This window comes from Staurois parvus, unplaced genomic scaffold (genome assembly GCF_062004578.1).
Source record: "Staurois parvus isolate SC_StPar_1 unplaced genomic scaffold, SC_StPar_1.0 ptg000292l, whole genome shotgun sequence".
Lineage (NCBI taxonomy): Eukaryota > Metazoa > Chordata > Amphibia > Anura > Ranidae > Staurois > Staurois parvus.
Window position 1 is genome coordinate 1,801,990 of NW_028318088.1, and position 12,727 is coordinate 1,814,716.

A 12,727-nucleotide genomic window follows, 5' to 3' on the forward strand; every position below is an offset into this window, starting at 1 on the left:
TATATATATATATATATATATATATATATATATATATATATATAACAGAATGTGATAGAGATAGAGTCTTTCCCATAGTGGACACTGCCTCCACTTGCTAGTCCAAAGCATGTGGTCACTGGAAAGAAAAAGAGGGAGTATCTACCCAGCAAAGACCCAGACAGTAGTAAATCCCTGACAAAGGTCCTACATGTTCCCCCTCTGTATCCAAAACCACAAACAAAATGTGGCGAGAGTTGAACGTTAACAAATACAAATCTAATAATGAAATAAAACAGCCTGTTAAAGAGGGCTCAGCTACAATTTTAGCACTGTATATGATTAACTTCTACAAATCACTTGGGCTAAAATTATAGTTCTTTCTTTAGCTTACTTTTCTGCTGTTCTTTGGTTTACCATTTAGCATTGGCTTCTTTTCAATGCCTTTTCCTTCTCAGTATTGCAGGGTCCCACTTCACGACTGACATTGTATAGCACTTTTGTGGACTGAAAAGATCCAATTTACTTTACTCCACTATCCTCAGTACATTGCAATGTTTGCTCCACATTACAAGTAATTTATAAAATGCAGGGTGGGTTGTGAAGACTGCTTTTGGTATAACACTCTGTGACAGAAGATTTTGGTCACATGATTTCATCAAGTCAGGTGATTCCCTTTTTTACCCCTATTAATGAAGCAAGCAAAGTTTTATTTTTTGTTTAAGTATGCCCACTGCTTTTTAACCAGTCCCTTACATTTCTCACATAATTTAGGAACTATACACTCATACTGCTCTGCAAATATTACTGCAACTGAGCAACTTCTAATTTCCATGGAAACACGGCTGGAGAAAAAATAAATGCACAAAAGATTGTTGGAGAAACTGCTAGTTTAAGCTTTAGGCAATGCAACTGATCAAATGAATTACCTAAACTGTGTGCTTTGTCCTCAGGAAAGTTTAAAGGTTATTTGAAATACAGAAAGTGACATCCTGGGCTGCAGGGGCAGCAAACAGATTTGTAGACGTATTTATTAAGGGAAAGAGCGAAGTATTAGAAAACATAGTAACAATCCATCTTTCAGCTATGTAACCCAAAAAAAAAATCTGGTTGCTATAGGTTTCTTAACTTCACCTAGGCTCTTAGCATTGCATAACTGAATAAGAGTCATTTTAGAGGCAGCACCACAGAAGGCCTATTTGTAAATGCTGTGATATAATGCTCCCATTATAGGTAAGCGATGGCAATACCTCACTGCTTCTGAAATCCAAAATGTCTGCAGAAAATCAGATCCAGCTACCTACTCCAGGTTCCTCCCCAAATCTCCTAATACAACAGGCAGAGGAGAGTTAAAGCAGAGCTCCACCCAAAAGGGGAAGTTCTGCTTTAAGCCTTTGTCCCCCGCTCCCCATTAAGAATTGGCACCTTTGGGGAGCAGGTACCCGAATTTGACAGGTACCCACTCCCACTGCGATCGCCTAGGTGATTGGAAGTGGAAGTTGTCCTCCCCCTCTCCCTCCCCATAATCTTCTGGGACACGTGACAGGTCCCAGAAGACTACAGGGTCATTCAAAAAGCGCAGCGTTTCTCACGCATGCGCAGTGGGTACCCGGTTGTGAAGCCGCAAGCTGTCACAGCTGGGTGCCCACACTGAAGATGCTGGCACCAGGGCGAGAAGATGGCTGGTGAAACCAGCGATGGTGAGGACATCGCTGGACCGAGGGACAGGCAAGTGGCTGTATTTTAAAAGTCAGCAACTACAGTTTTTGTAGCTGCTGACTTCTATTTTTTTTTTTTAGGAGGAACTCCGCTTTAAGTGCACATAGGTGTCTGGGAATAGTATTATTCTGTCATGTGTACAATCTGGCACAGTGATCAACTTCAGTTTCCACAGGCACCAACTATGATAGATAGGCTGACAGTGATTGCGGATGGAAATTATATCAAAGAGATGTGCACTTAAAGTTCCCTTTAATTAACTGCCTCAAGATAATCTTTAAAAAAGCAAAGTGTTAAGTGTTCACTTAATTTTCTTACTGAAACAAAAGGTTATCTCTCGCGCTGCAGATTACCTGTTGTCAGTAGGCTCTGATGTAGGCTATCACTCTGGCCGACAAACCACATAACGGTTCTGAGGCCAAGACTTTACATGTCACACAGTAGAATAAGTTCACTAAACTGAAACAAGTATGCATGTTTTGAGTTATGGAATGTCTGCTTCCATCACAGGAGATAGAAACTTGTGATAGTAGCAGACATGGTATTGTCCTTTTACCAAAGAATACAAAACATTCAAAAAGAGTTCTATGGGCAGCAAATACACAATCATCTTATAACATCAGCTTTGTAACAACACCATTGACAAAAGTTAGTTTGGCAATCCAATACAATCTTACTTGAAAAATATCTGTTCATGTTGTGAATCCTGCCTGTCTGCTGCCCATCTCTTTTCACAACTTTCTGGATTCCCTGTATGCTTTGCAGCTTCTCCTCTGCTGTTTATTTTACATTTTTAAGGGCTACATATCCCATGGTACCTTGTTGCCTGCAAGCTCTGATTCCTGAAACTCCTCCTCTAAGCACCTCTATAGTTCAGAATGCAGGCTCTGTAATTCCTGTGACACAGCACTGACTACTCACAAGGCATATGTGTCAAAGAATTCAAGGAGGTACAACCCCAAATTCAAATTTGGGACGCTGTGCATAATCTACATAAAACAGAATGCAATTATTTTAAAATCTCATAAACCCATAGTTTATTTGCAATAGAAAACAGGTTTAAACTGAGAATATGTACCATTTTAAGAAAAAAAAAAGGCATTTTTATGTTAAAAATATGACAAAGACTGTTGAACAGCTAGAATACTAAATCAGGTGAGAATGGGAAAACATTCCCCTCCCAAAACTTCAGCGACTGGTCTCCTCATTTCCCAGATGTTTACAGAGTGTTAAAAGAAGAGGCGATAATACACTACACCAGTAAACGGCCCTTTCCCAACTTTTTTGAGATGTGTTACTGACATCAATTTCCAAAATTACCTTATTTTTTTTCTTAAAATGGTATATTTTCTCAGTTCAAGCATATGACGTTTTTTATTGTGAATAAAATATGGGTTTATTAGATTAGTAAATCATTGCATTCTGTTTTTATGTAATTACACGTCCCAACTTTTTTGGAATTAGAGTTGTAAGGGATCTTCACAAAGTAAATTTACAAATTTCAAAATCATTTAGATTAATAGGAGTAGACAATAAATAATTGAAATACAAGCACCAACTTTAAAACTGAAGCCTCTATTTAAAGTGTTCTGGGTTTTAAAGCTTGCGTAGTGCTCCAGAAGTATGTTCAGGTACCTCCGGGTGTCTGCAATTCATTTATATTACCAGCTTATTCACTTCATTATTCAGACATGGTTTTACTGACAACAGAGGCTAGTAAAAAATGCCATGATGGGATTATAGTATGGTCTGGTCCTTAATGACAGTATTATGAAGTCAGGTACACTAACCCGCTATCAAAGCAGAAAATATATCAAAAAAGTATTGTCCAATTTGCACACATTCTACAGATGCCAATCCACAAATTTAAATGAATTTCTAAACTTACCTATCAATAAACTGGTCAATTAAAACAATATCCCCAGGCTGAATTTCCTCTCTCAGTGATCCACAAGCTGTGGTGACCAGGATATGAGAACAGCCTTCAGTTTTCATAGCCCAAATATTGGCACGAAAGTTAACATTTGTGGGCGCAATCGTATGCTGCTTGCCATGTCTAAAAAAACAAAAAACAAAATTGAACTACTTTTATAAAGAAAACACATGTAGTAACATTTAGAAAATAAAAGTGTACATTTCAGGCATCCAGTAAGGCAACTGGATATGCTTTGGAAGAATCAGTCTGGGTGTGTCTCTGTCAATATGATGACCCAAAGCAGTGTTAGACTTGCAACTATTGCCCAGTATTCCTGTAAAATGTAAATAATGATCTGATGAAGGGCCTCCAAAATGCATTAGCTTATTTTATCTTTTATCATTAAAAACAAAATCTTACTGGACTCATTCAGTTTTGTGGCACTACTATCTTTTTAATGTACTCAAACTCCATGAAGCATCTAGGACACTGTGGCGGACAATGAGCTGCCTCTAAAAGTTGGACATTTGCCTGTTTTGGGGTCCAGTGTTCTACCAATGCATATGTCAGCCAATTGGGGGATATTCTGCTTGCATGTTTTTTACTAGCCTTCTGCTTTCACTGTGGCAGCATTTTGGCCCATTATCTGCCTTTATTTGCAAAATGTAAAAAGCTATGGAAAATCCAAATGTAACACTCTCCACCTAAACAGGAGGACAATCTTCCATTAGGGACACCAATTCTGGTGACAAATTGAAATGTCCTACTATGTCTCTAGGACAAATAATGAAAGTAAATCTCTCCAATTGGATAGTATGGCAGACAAAAAAACACAACAGGAGTTTTAACTTCCCACAAGTTTTGGCTGTACATCATGTTTTTTTCATAAGAGTGCCCCAAATAAGAAAATAAGAGGCTCTCACTTGGTACAAACTTCAGGCGGTATTACACCCAAAAACAAAAATGTATTAAATTGCAGCTTACCAATTCTTAGATGTGGTGTGGTCTAAAAAAAAAAAAAAAAAAAAAAAAAAAAAAAAATCACCTGATGATCCATCCAGTAAGTCTTATTTTTCAACTTCTCTAAAAGTGGAACTTTACCCATAAAAAATAACGTTCTTTAGCAAGGACCATACATTTCTCATTATTATGATACCAAAACTAGTGTGTGCTGTAAATTGCCTCCAGCATTGTTCCTGTTTCTTCTTGCTGGAGGCTGCCATTTTTGCTGAAGCCCAGAGTGCCTGAACAGCAGTAAATCATAAAGTGAAACTAAACCCATGGTTTCAAAAAACAGTTACATTCCAGGGATGCCAGATTTGCTGTCACATTTTGTGTCCTCAACCATACTGCTAAACCATCAAATGGCTGGTGTCATAACTGATCACATCTGCAGCACCATGGCAGTTGCAGATCAAGCAGAAGCTGCTTCCTTGGCTGTAATGGATAGGAGGGGTTAATTTCGATTTAAGGCTGTGAGCAGATTGGTCTCTACAGATTCGCCATTGCCCAAAAATGCCTAAAAATGGAGAGCAACTGAACATGTGCAGAGCAGGGTTAGACAGCGTATTACTGGATTTTATACAGTATAGGCACTTATTTTCAATGTTTTACAGAGCTATTCCTGCAAAAGAGGTCGGCCTGAAGTGATCTAATAGGACTTAATTTTCTGACTAAAGTTCCACTTCAACAGACCAGGCTGTAACTGCTTATAAAGTGTTAACTGGAGTTTGGCTTCAATTTGTAGACAAGCCCTTCTAAATCTGCTAGTCTAACACTACCCTCTCCGCAGATTGACAATGCTGCTGTCCAAAGGTGTCAACTTTACTACTTCATCCTAAGATAAGAAAAGTGTTACTGGCAGGATCACCAAGTGAAATAAAGTTAAAAGAGCCTAAAAAAGAAAGCTAATGCAGCCACAAAATCAAAGCATTGGTAAGCTGTACTTTATTATATTTTTGTCTTTATTACCACTTTCATTTAAAAAAAACTGGTGCATGACCCACTTGGTACCACATCTCACCCTTGTAAACATCAGGGACAGGAGAGGGCAGGTCAATGTATCAACTTCCTGGCAATAGTCAATATTTACATATACTGAATGTCCAGACTTCTATGGTTCCTTATCCTTTCACACACTCATGATTAGCACGTTATTTGAAAGAATTAAAGGAAAACTAAGGTTGTAATTTTAGCTCATGTTTATTACATTTTTTGCAAGTTCACAAATAGTTTTATATATATATATATATATATATATATATATATATATATATATATATATGAATTTAAATAAATGTATTATTTTGCAAACACCCATTAAAGCATACTTCAATGTCTCAGAGTTTGCAAACCAATAGAATGATGATCTGGATAAGCTCTGTTCTTCCTCGGAGAGGAAGAGAGGCGTGCGTGCGCTTCCTTGAACTCATTCAGCAACATGTGTGTGGATTTTTTTTCCTGCTGTTCAGTTCTATACTCACAGCATTGCAGTAGACCCTACAGAAAAAACCTGCAAGATTAAATGTGCACTCACCACATATTGGCTGCAAACAGTAAATTTGAAATACTCAAATAATACAGATTTACCTGACCTAAAATAAAATAAAGTAAAATATTTGAAAGACTTTTATAACCTACAGTATATATTTAGTCATGATCTTGATAAAGAAAATATACTATAAGTTACCTTGCAAGTAACACACAGTCCACATTCTTAATCTTTCCTAAGACCAAGGCATCAGATGGCTTGAAGGAAAAAAAAAAAACAGTTTATTGATTTTACAGACAACATTTAACAGATATATGGAGCAGGGATAACACATGATTGAATTTGATCTTAAGGGGAATTCCCATGAGGTCCTTCTCTGTAAATCGATATCAGAATTGCTTCTCCCCGAACGACAATTGTCAGTGCACCTTTTTACTGCTACCAACTGACCATAGCCAAAGCCTGGAAAACTCAGATTCTCAGCTTTGTAGTGGTTAAAAACGTCATGAACGAAATTATGGTAAATTAAAAATTGACAGCCATAGTATCTGATATTTATGAGAAATTTCTTCTGGCAACCCTGTCTGGCAACCCTGGATAGCTCATGCTTAGCCATCATAATTTGACAACATTCTTTTATCATATTTATATAGTTAGTCTGGCTGAAAAAAAGACAAAAGTCCATCCAGTTCAACCATTAAAAGAAAAAAAAAAAAAAAAGTTATAATCCTACACCCACAGTTGATCCAGAGGAAGGCAAAAAAGTCCAGCAAAGCATGATCCAATTTGCTCCTGCAGGGGAAAAAGAATTCCTTCCTGATCCCCAGAGAGGCAATTGAATATTCCCTGGATCAACTTTACCTGTAAATGTTAGTATCCAGTTATATTCTGTGTATCTAAGAAAGAATCCAGGCCTTTTTTAAAGCAATCCACTGACCTGGCCAGAACCAACTCTAGGGGTCTAGTCCACATTTTTACAGCTCTCACTGTGAAGAAACCTTTCCATGTTTGGAGATTACATTTCTTTTCCTCCAGACGTAAAGAGTGCCCCCTTGTCCTCTGTGATGACCTCAGGGTGAATAACTCTACACCGAGTTCACTATATGAACCACTGATGTATTTATACATGTTGATCATATCCCCCCTTAATCTACTCTTCTCAAGAGAGAATACATTCAGTTCCTCTAATCTTTCCTCATAGCTGATCTCCTCCATGCCTCGTATCAGTTTGGTTGCCCTTCTCTGTACTTTCTCCAGTTCCCCAATGTTCTTTTTGTGAATTGGTGCCCAAAACTGAACTGCATATTCCAGATGAGGTCTTACTAATGATTTGTACAGGGGTAAAATGAGATCTCCCTCTCTAGAGTCTAGGGGCGGACTGACAACTCATGGGACCCCAGGACTCCTCCCTCTCCATCTACACTTCCTTTTTTCCTTGCTCTTCTTTTTCTCTCCACTTGCCTCTTTGCCTATTGATCAGTTAATGAGACTGCCTGGCAGCTGGGCAGCCTCCTGGCCTTAACGGTTACAACATGCACAGCCTCTGCTTACATAACTGGTTTAAGTTTTATCCCACAATATTCTATAATTTATGTATATGTACTGTTTGTCACATACCTTGAGAACATACTACTTTTGCCAACTATGCATTATTATTCATGACTCCCATTTTGTATGGTTGAGTACACTGGTTTATGTGATATTCGCCTTTGTGCCAATTTTACATTGAATGTAACTATTATACTGATTGCTCTGTCTGACTAAATATTGACAATAAAAACCTTTGTAAAGGAATACATGGGTGAATTTACTGTCACATGACTAGAATACATTGTTAGTTAGGCAGAGTCCCATGATTAATCACTTTACCTAACTGCTATTGTGTTTAAAAAGAACCTCTTTGCAGTCAATTTAGTACAACACAGACTTTATTCACAGGGATGTTCAATTTGTATTGCCCGACGCCCGGAACATGTAGTTCCGGGCAGGTAGTTCGTTTTTTTTTCAATCCAAACAACTTTTATTGTCAAGGAAATTGAAAAGTGGAACAGTGCTTACAGAATCTTCGAAAACATGAAAGTACAATCAGAATTATATGTAGTGCTACAACTTGGATGCGCAGATCCTGTGACATATAAAAGACCAGAAGCATTGACCAAACAGAACAGAAAACATAAGGATCCATGACCATCTTGACAATACATAACATAAAAAAAAACAAGGCCAAACACAAGTAATTAGTTCACCTGAGACATCATAAAGAGGACTTTGGGTATACGTGAGCACCCCCTGAGGGGGATATGGGATTGCCTGCCATATAATAAAATGTCACACCTGCAAGAGCCTATCTACTAACAATTGAGAAGGGGAAAGCCCAGGTACATCTAGCCAGCCCTGCCACACAAGCTGAAATTTGCGGTGAGCATTACGATGTTGATATGTGAGTTGACATAGGAGTAGCGAGTTGACATAGTCTATCCACTGATTTTTAGTTGGAGGGACCGAAGACAGCCATTGCTTTGCAATTAATTTTCTAGCCAGATATAGAAGTCTAGATACCATAATATACACTCCGGGTTGTAACAGCTCCTGATCCATAGCTCCTAGCAGACAAGGTAAGGGATCCTGAGAAACAGTATACTGCGATACTAGGGAAATGATCTGAAGGACCTCACTCCAATATCAATACAGCTTTGGGCATTGCCAAAGCATGTGGATAAAGTCGCCCTGCTGGACCCTACATCTCGGGCAATCAGGGGAGTCTCGCCTACCCCACCAGTATAATTGCACAGGGGTCCTATACGCCCGAGAATAAACAATTGTGACAATTTATGGGAGGGCGAAAGAAAGACCACCGGTACAGACTCCAGGGCAGCATCCCAGGCATCTTCCCAATGTCCTGGGTCCACTGCGCCCTACCACGGAGACTAGCGTGATTCTGTACAGTGGCCAACAACTGGGAGTAGAGTCAAGAAATCATGCCCTTCTTATGTGTCGCCTGAGTAACGTCTTTAAGTAGAGTGGAGTCTGTCAATGTGAGATTAGAGAGCAGAGACTGGGCCTGCACAGCGTGACGTATCTGAATGTACTGGTAAAATTGCTTATGGGTAAGTGCAAATTCAGTTTGCAATTGTGAAAAGGACTTTAGGACCTCCACAGAATACAACTGAGCTATAAATCTGAAGCCCCGCTCCCTCCAACTGTGAAAACCCTCCAACTTAACTAATTCTGCATAATTCTTGTTATGCCATAATGGGGTACTAGGAAGACACCCAGTGACATGAAAAGATGCTTTCATCGCACTCCATACTCGCCTTAAAAGACCCACGGTAGGAGCCAGAGACGGCAGGAGCCAGAGACGGCAGGAGCCAGAGACGGCAGGACCGGAAAAGCCATTTTAAGATGAGAAAGAACCGAGAGGGTGGGATTAGGAAGATAAATTAAGCCCATAATAGGATCTGCAGTGTCAAGTATATCCCAACCAGCTAGATGCTGCAGTTGAGCCACAAGGAAATATAGTCTAGGCTCTGGAATCGCCAGCCCCCCAGAGGTAGTTTTTTAAACCTTTAGCCCTGCTGTAGGCAAGCAGCAGGGCTCACCTGTCAGGCGGATGCATTTGGACGGCAGCGCTACCACCCAATTGTTTCAACACAGCCCACTAAAGTGCCAGCCCCCTCCCCCTTGTGTACCTCCGTCCTGCCCGCGATGTCTCCCGGACTCCGCTTGCCCATCTGCGGGCCCGGGACCAGTTCAGTGGGTGCCAGCGTGTAGAGGGGATAGAGGAGAGCAGACATGTCTGCTCCCCTCCTCTTCTTCTACTGACCCGGAAGTGACGTTGTGATGGGTCCCCGTTGACAGATTTCCTGGTCATCGAAGCCGGGAAACTATGTAATGAAGTGCGATGTGCACTGCATTACATTTACTTGAGTACAGGGGAGACATGCAGGGGTTTATTTACTAAAGCTGGAGAGTCCAAAATCAGACTCCCTTCTGCATAGAAACCAATCAGCTTCTAACCTCAGCTTGTTCAATTAAGCTTTGGCAATGAAACCTGGAAGCTGATTGGTTTGTATGCAGAAGGAAGTCTGATTTTGGACTCTCCAGCTTTAGTAAATAAACCCCGCAGTGTCTTTTAGACCCTGGATGTCTCAAAGAGAACCTGTCACCAAAAATTATCACATAGGGGACCTTTTTGTCCCCTATGTGATGAAGAAATAAAAAGTTAGGTAGAAAAAAATGTTTTTTTCAATTGTAAAAATTTTAAGTTACACCCAAGCACATAATACTCCCCCCCCCCCCAAACAAAAATGTTGAGGCCCCACATATACGCACGTACAAACGTAAAAGCACATGCCGGGATACCTACGCATGAAAACCTCAATTGCGATACATGTTACACATTGCCACGCCAGAATGAGAGTAATAATAATTCTAGCACCAGACCTCCTCCACAACACTAAACTGGTGATATATGAGGGGCTTTAAAAGTGTCACTTATAGAAAATATAGGGTACTAAAATTTTTTGAGCGCACGTGAAACTCAGTGCAACCTCATCTTTTAAATTTTACCAAAACAAATGTGTAATTTATTGCTGTTTTGTGCCCTAAAATTAAGTGTATTTTTTACTGAAATGCTCCTTTCTGGTAATGTAGTATGACATAAATTGGAACTACCACTATTTTATTCTCTAGGGTCTCTGCTTACAGAAAATATATACTGTAATATTTGGGGGTTTTATGTAATCTTCAGGCCTAAAATTATTTTTTAAACTTGTGCACAAAATTCAAAAAAGGGTCTGGCAGCGAAAGGGAAAAAGGAAAAGCTTGACACTCCTCTTTACTGACAAGCATCCAATCGGTGTGCATTACACTGCAAGGTCTCTCCCCTCCCTGCTAGTCCCCAGGTGCGGTGCTGAAAACAGTCAGGGAGGGTAGGAGGGGATAAACAGTGCAATGTTAAAAATATTAAACATTTAAGTCGCCACAAAGCCCCTTTTGTTTTTTTAAAGACCCCAAACATTCCTAAAAGCACCTCACATTTAAATACGGTTTGGTTAACATTTATTTATTTTTTTATTAGGACAAGTAGATTGTCATGAGGAACAAGTAGATTGGGACCCCGATTTAGTCCCTGGACAAGTAGTTTATTCAGAAATTCAACAGCCCTGTTATTGTATTGAAGGCTGCCCCTCCCATTCAAAATTCAATTAACATAGTGACACACATATAGCAATGTTTTCAGAACTAAGAAAAACTTTACTAAAATTATTGCAGGATATAGCAGTATTATTGCGGGGTGACTTTATTTTCCTCAAAAAAACTGGGGTTATACTTAAGTGTATGTTTTTTATTTCCTTGCACATATCACCAGTAACTTCCCTCTAAAAAGTGGAGTAGAAAAAGTAGTTTTTAAATTTAAACTTTAAATTCTCCTTGTAGAACAATGGGATGAAGCTTCTCCTTCTGCAGCTAGCTACATTTTCTCTGGACAGAGAGCTGAAAGTTTATATTGTGTTTGCAGTACTCTGACAAACTCTGATATTGAAGTATGGCCTAAACCAGCAATGGGCAAACTACGGCCCGGCGGACCTTTTAATCCGGCCCGCGGAGAGTGATACTGTCAGGATGTCTGTCAGGATGTGTGTAGGCGGGGCAGCGTGACGAACGTGAGGGGAGCTAGGCTCCTCTCACAGTCCGCCCTGAAGACTGGTGTAGCATGAAAATCTGTCTCCTATGAGGATCTGTCCCCCTCGACGTATCTGCGCATGTGCCGGAGATCGCCGATCGGCTGCTAATGCCTGAAACTGGCACATGCGCAGATACGTCGAGGGGGACAGATCCTCATAGGAGACAGATTTTCATGCTACACCGGAACGGCGCGGGAACACGGCGAGAGGAACGCGCGGAGCAAAGGTAAGTGAATTGACACAGGGGGGACTTGGGGACTTAATATGGGGAATTAATTACTTTAGGGGGGATGAATTACTATATGGGGGATGAATTACTATGGGGGATGAATTACTATATGGGGGATGACTTACTATGGGGGATGAATTGCTATATGGGGGATGAATTGCTATATGGGGGATGAATTGCTATATGGGGGATGAATTACTATATGGGGGATGAATTACTATATGGGGGATGAATTACTATGGGGGATGAATTACTATATGGGGGATGAATTACTATATGGGGGATGAATTACTATATGGGGGATGAATTACTATATGGGGGATGAATTACTATATGGGGGATGAATTACTATATGGGGGATGAATTACTATGGGGGATGAATTACTATATGGAGGATGAATTACTATATGGAGGATGAATTACTATGGGGGATGAATTACTATATGGGGGATGAATTACTATGGGGGATGAATTACTATATGGGGGATGAATTACTATGGGGGATGAATTACTATATGGGGGATGAATTACTATATGGGGGATGAATTACTATATGGGGGATGAATTACTATATGGGGGATGAATTACTATGGGGGATGAATTACTATATGGGGGAATATTACTATACTTACCATGGATGACACATACACATCATTCATCTACTCTTGGTCCGGCCCCCAGGTCCAATATATGAACCCATTGTGGCC

General features: G+C 39.9%; 1 protein-coding gene across 1 annotated transcript in view; it reads right to left on the reverse strand.

Annotated features, from left to right (window-relative positions):
• Window positions 1-12,727, reverse strand: part of MTAP (methylthioadenosine phosphorylase) — a 65,258-nt gene that overhangs the window by 36,007 nt on the left and 16,524 nt on the right. Inside the window, exons 3-4 of the mRNA XM_089682600.1 lie at window positions 6,303-6,361; window positions 3,587-3,754 (exon numbers count right to left, since the gene is read on the reverse strand). Coding sequence (XP_089538726.1) covers window positions 3,587-3,754; window positions 6,303-6,361 — 227 coding nt within the window. The remainder of the gene's footprint in view (window positions 1-3,586; window positions 3,755-6,302; window positions 6,362-12,727) is intronic.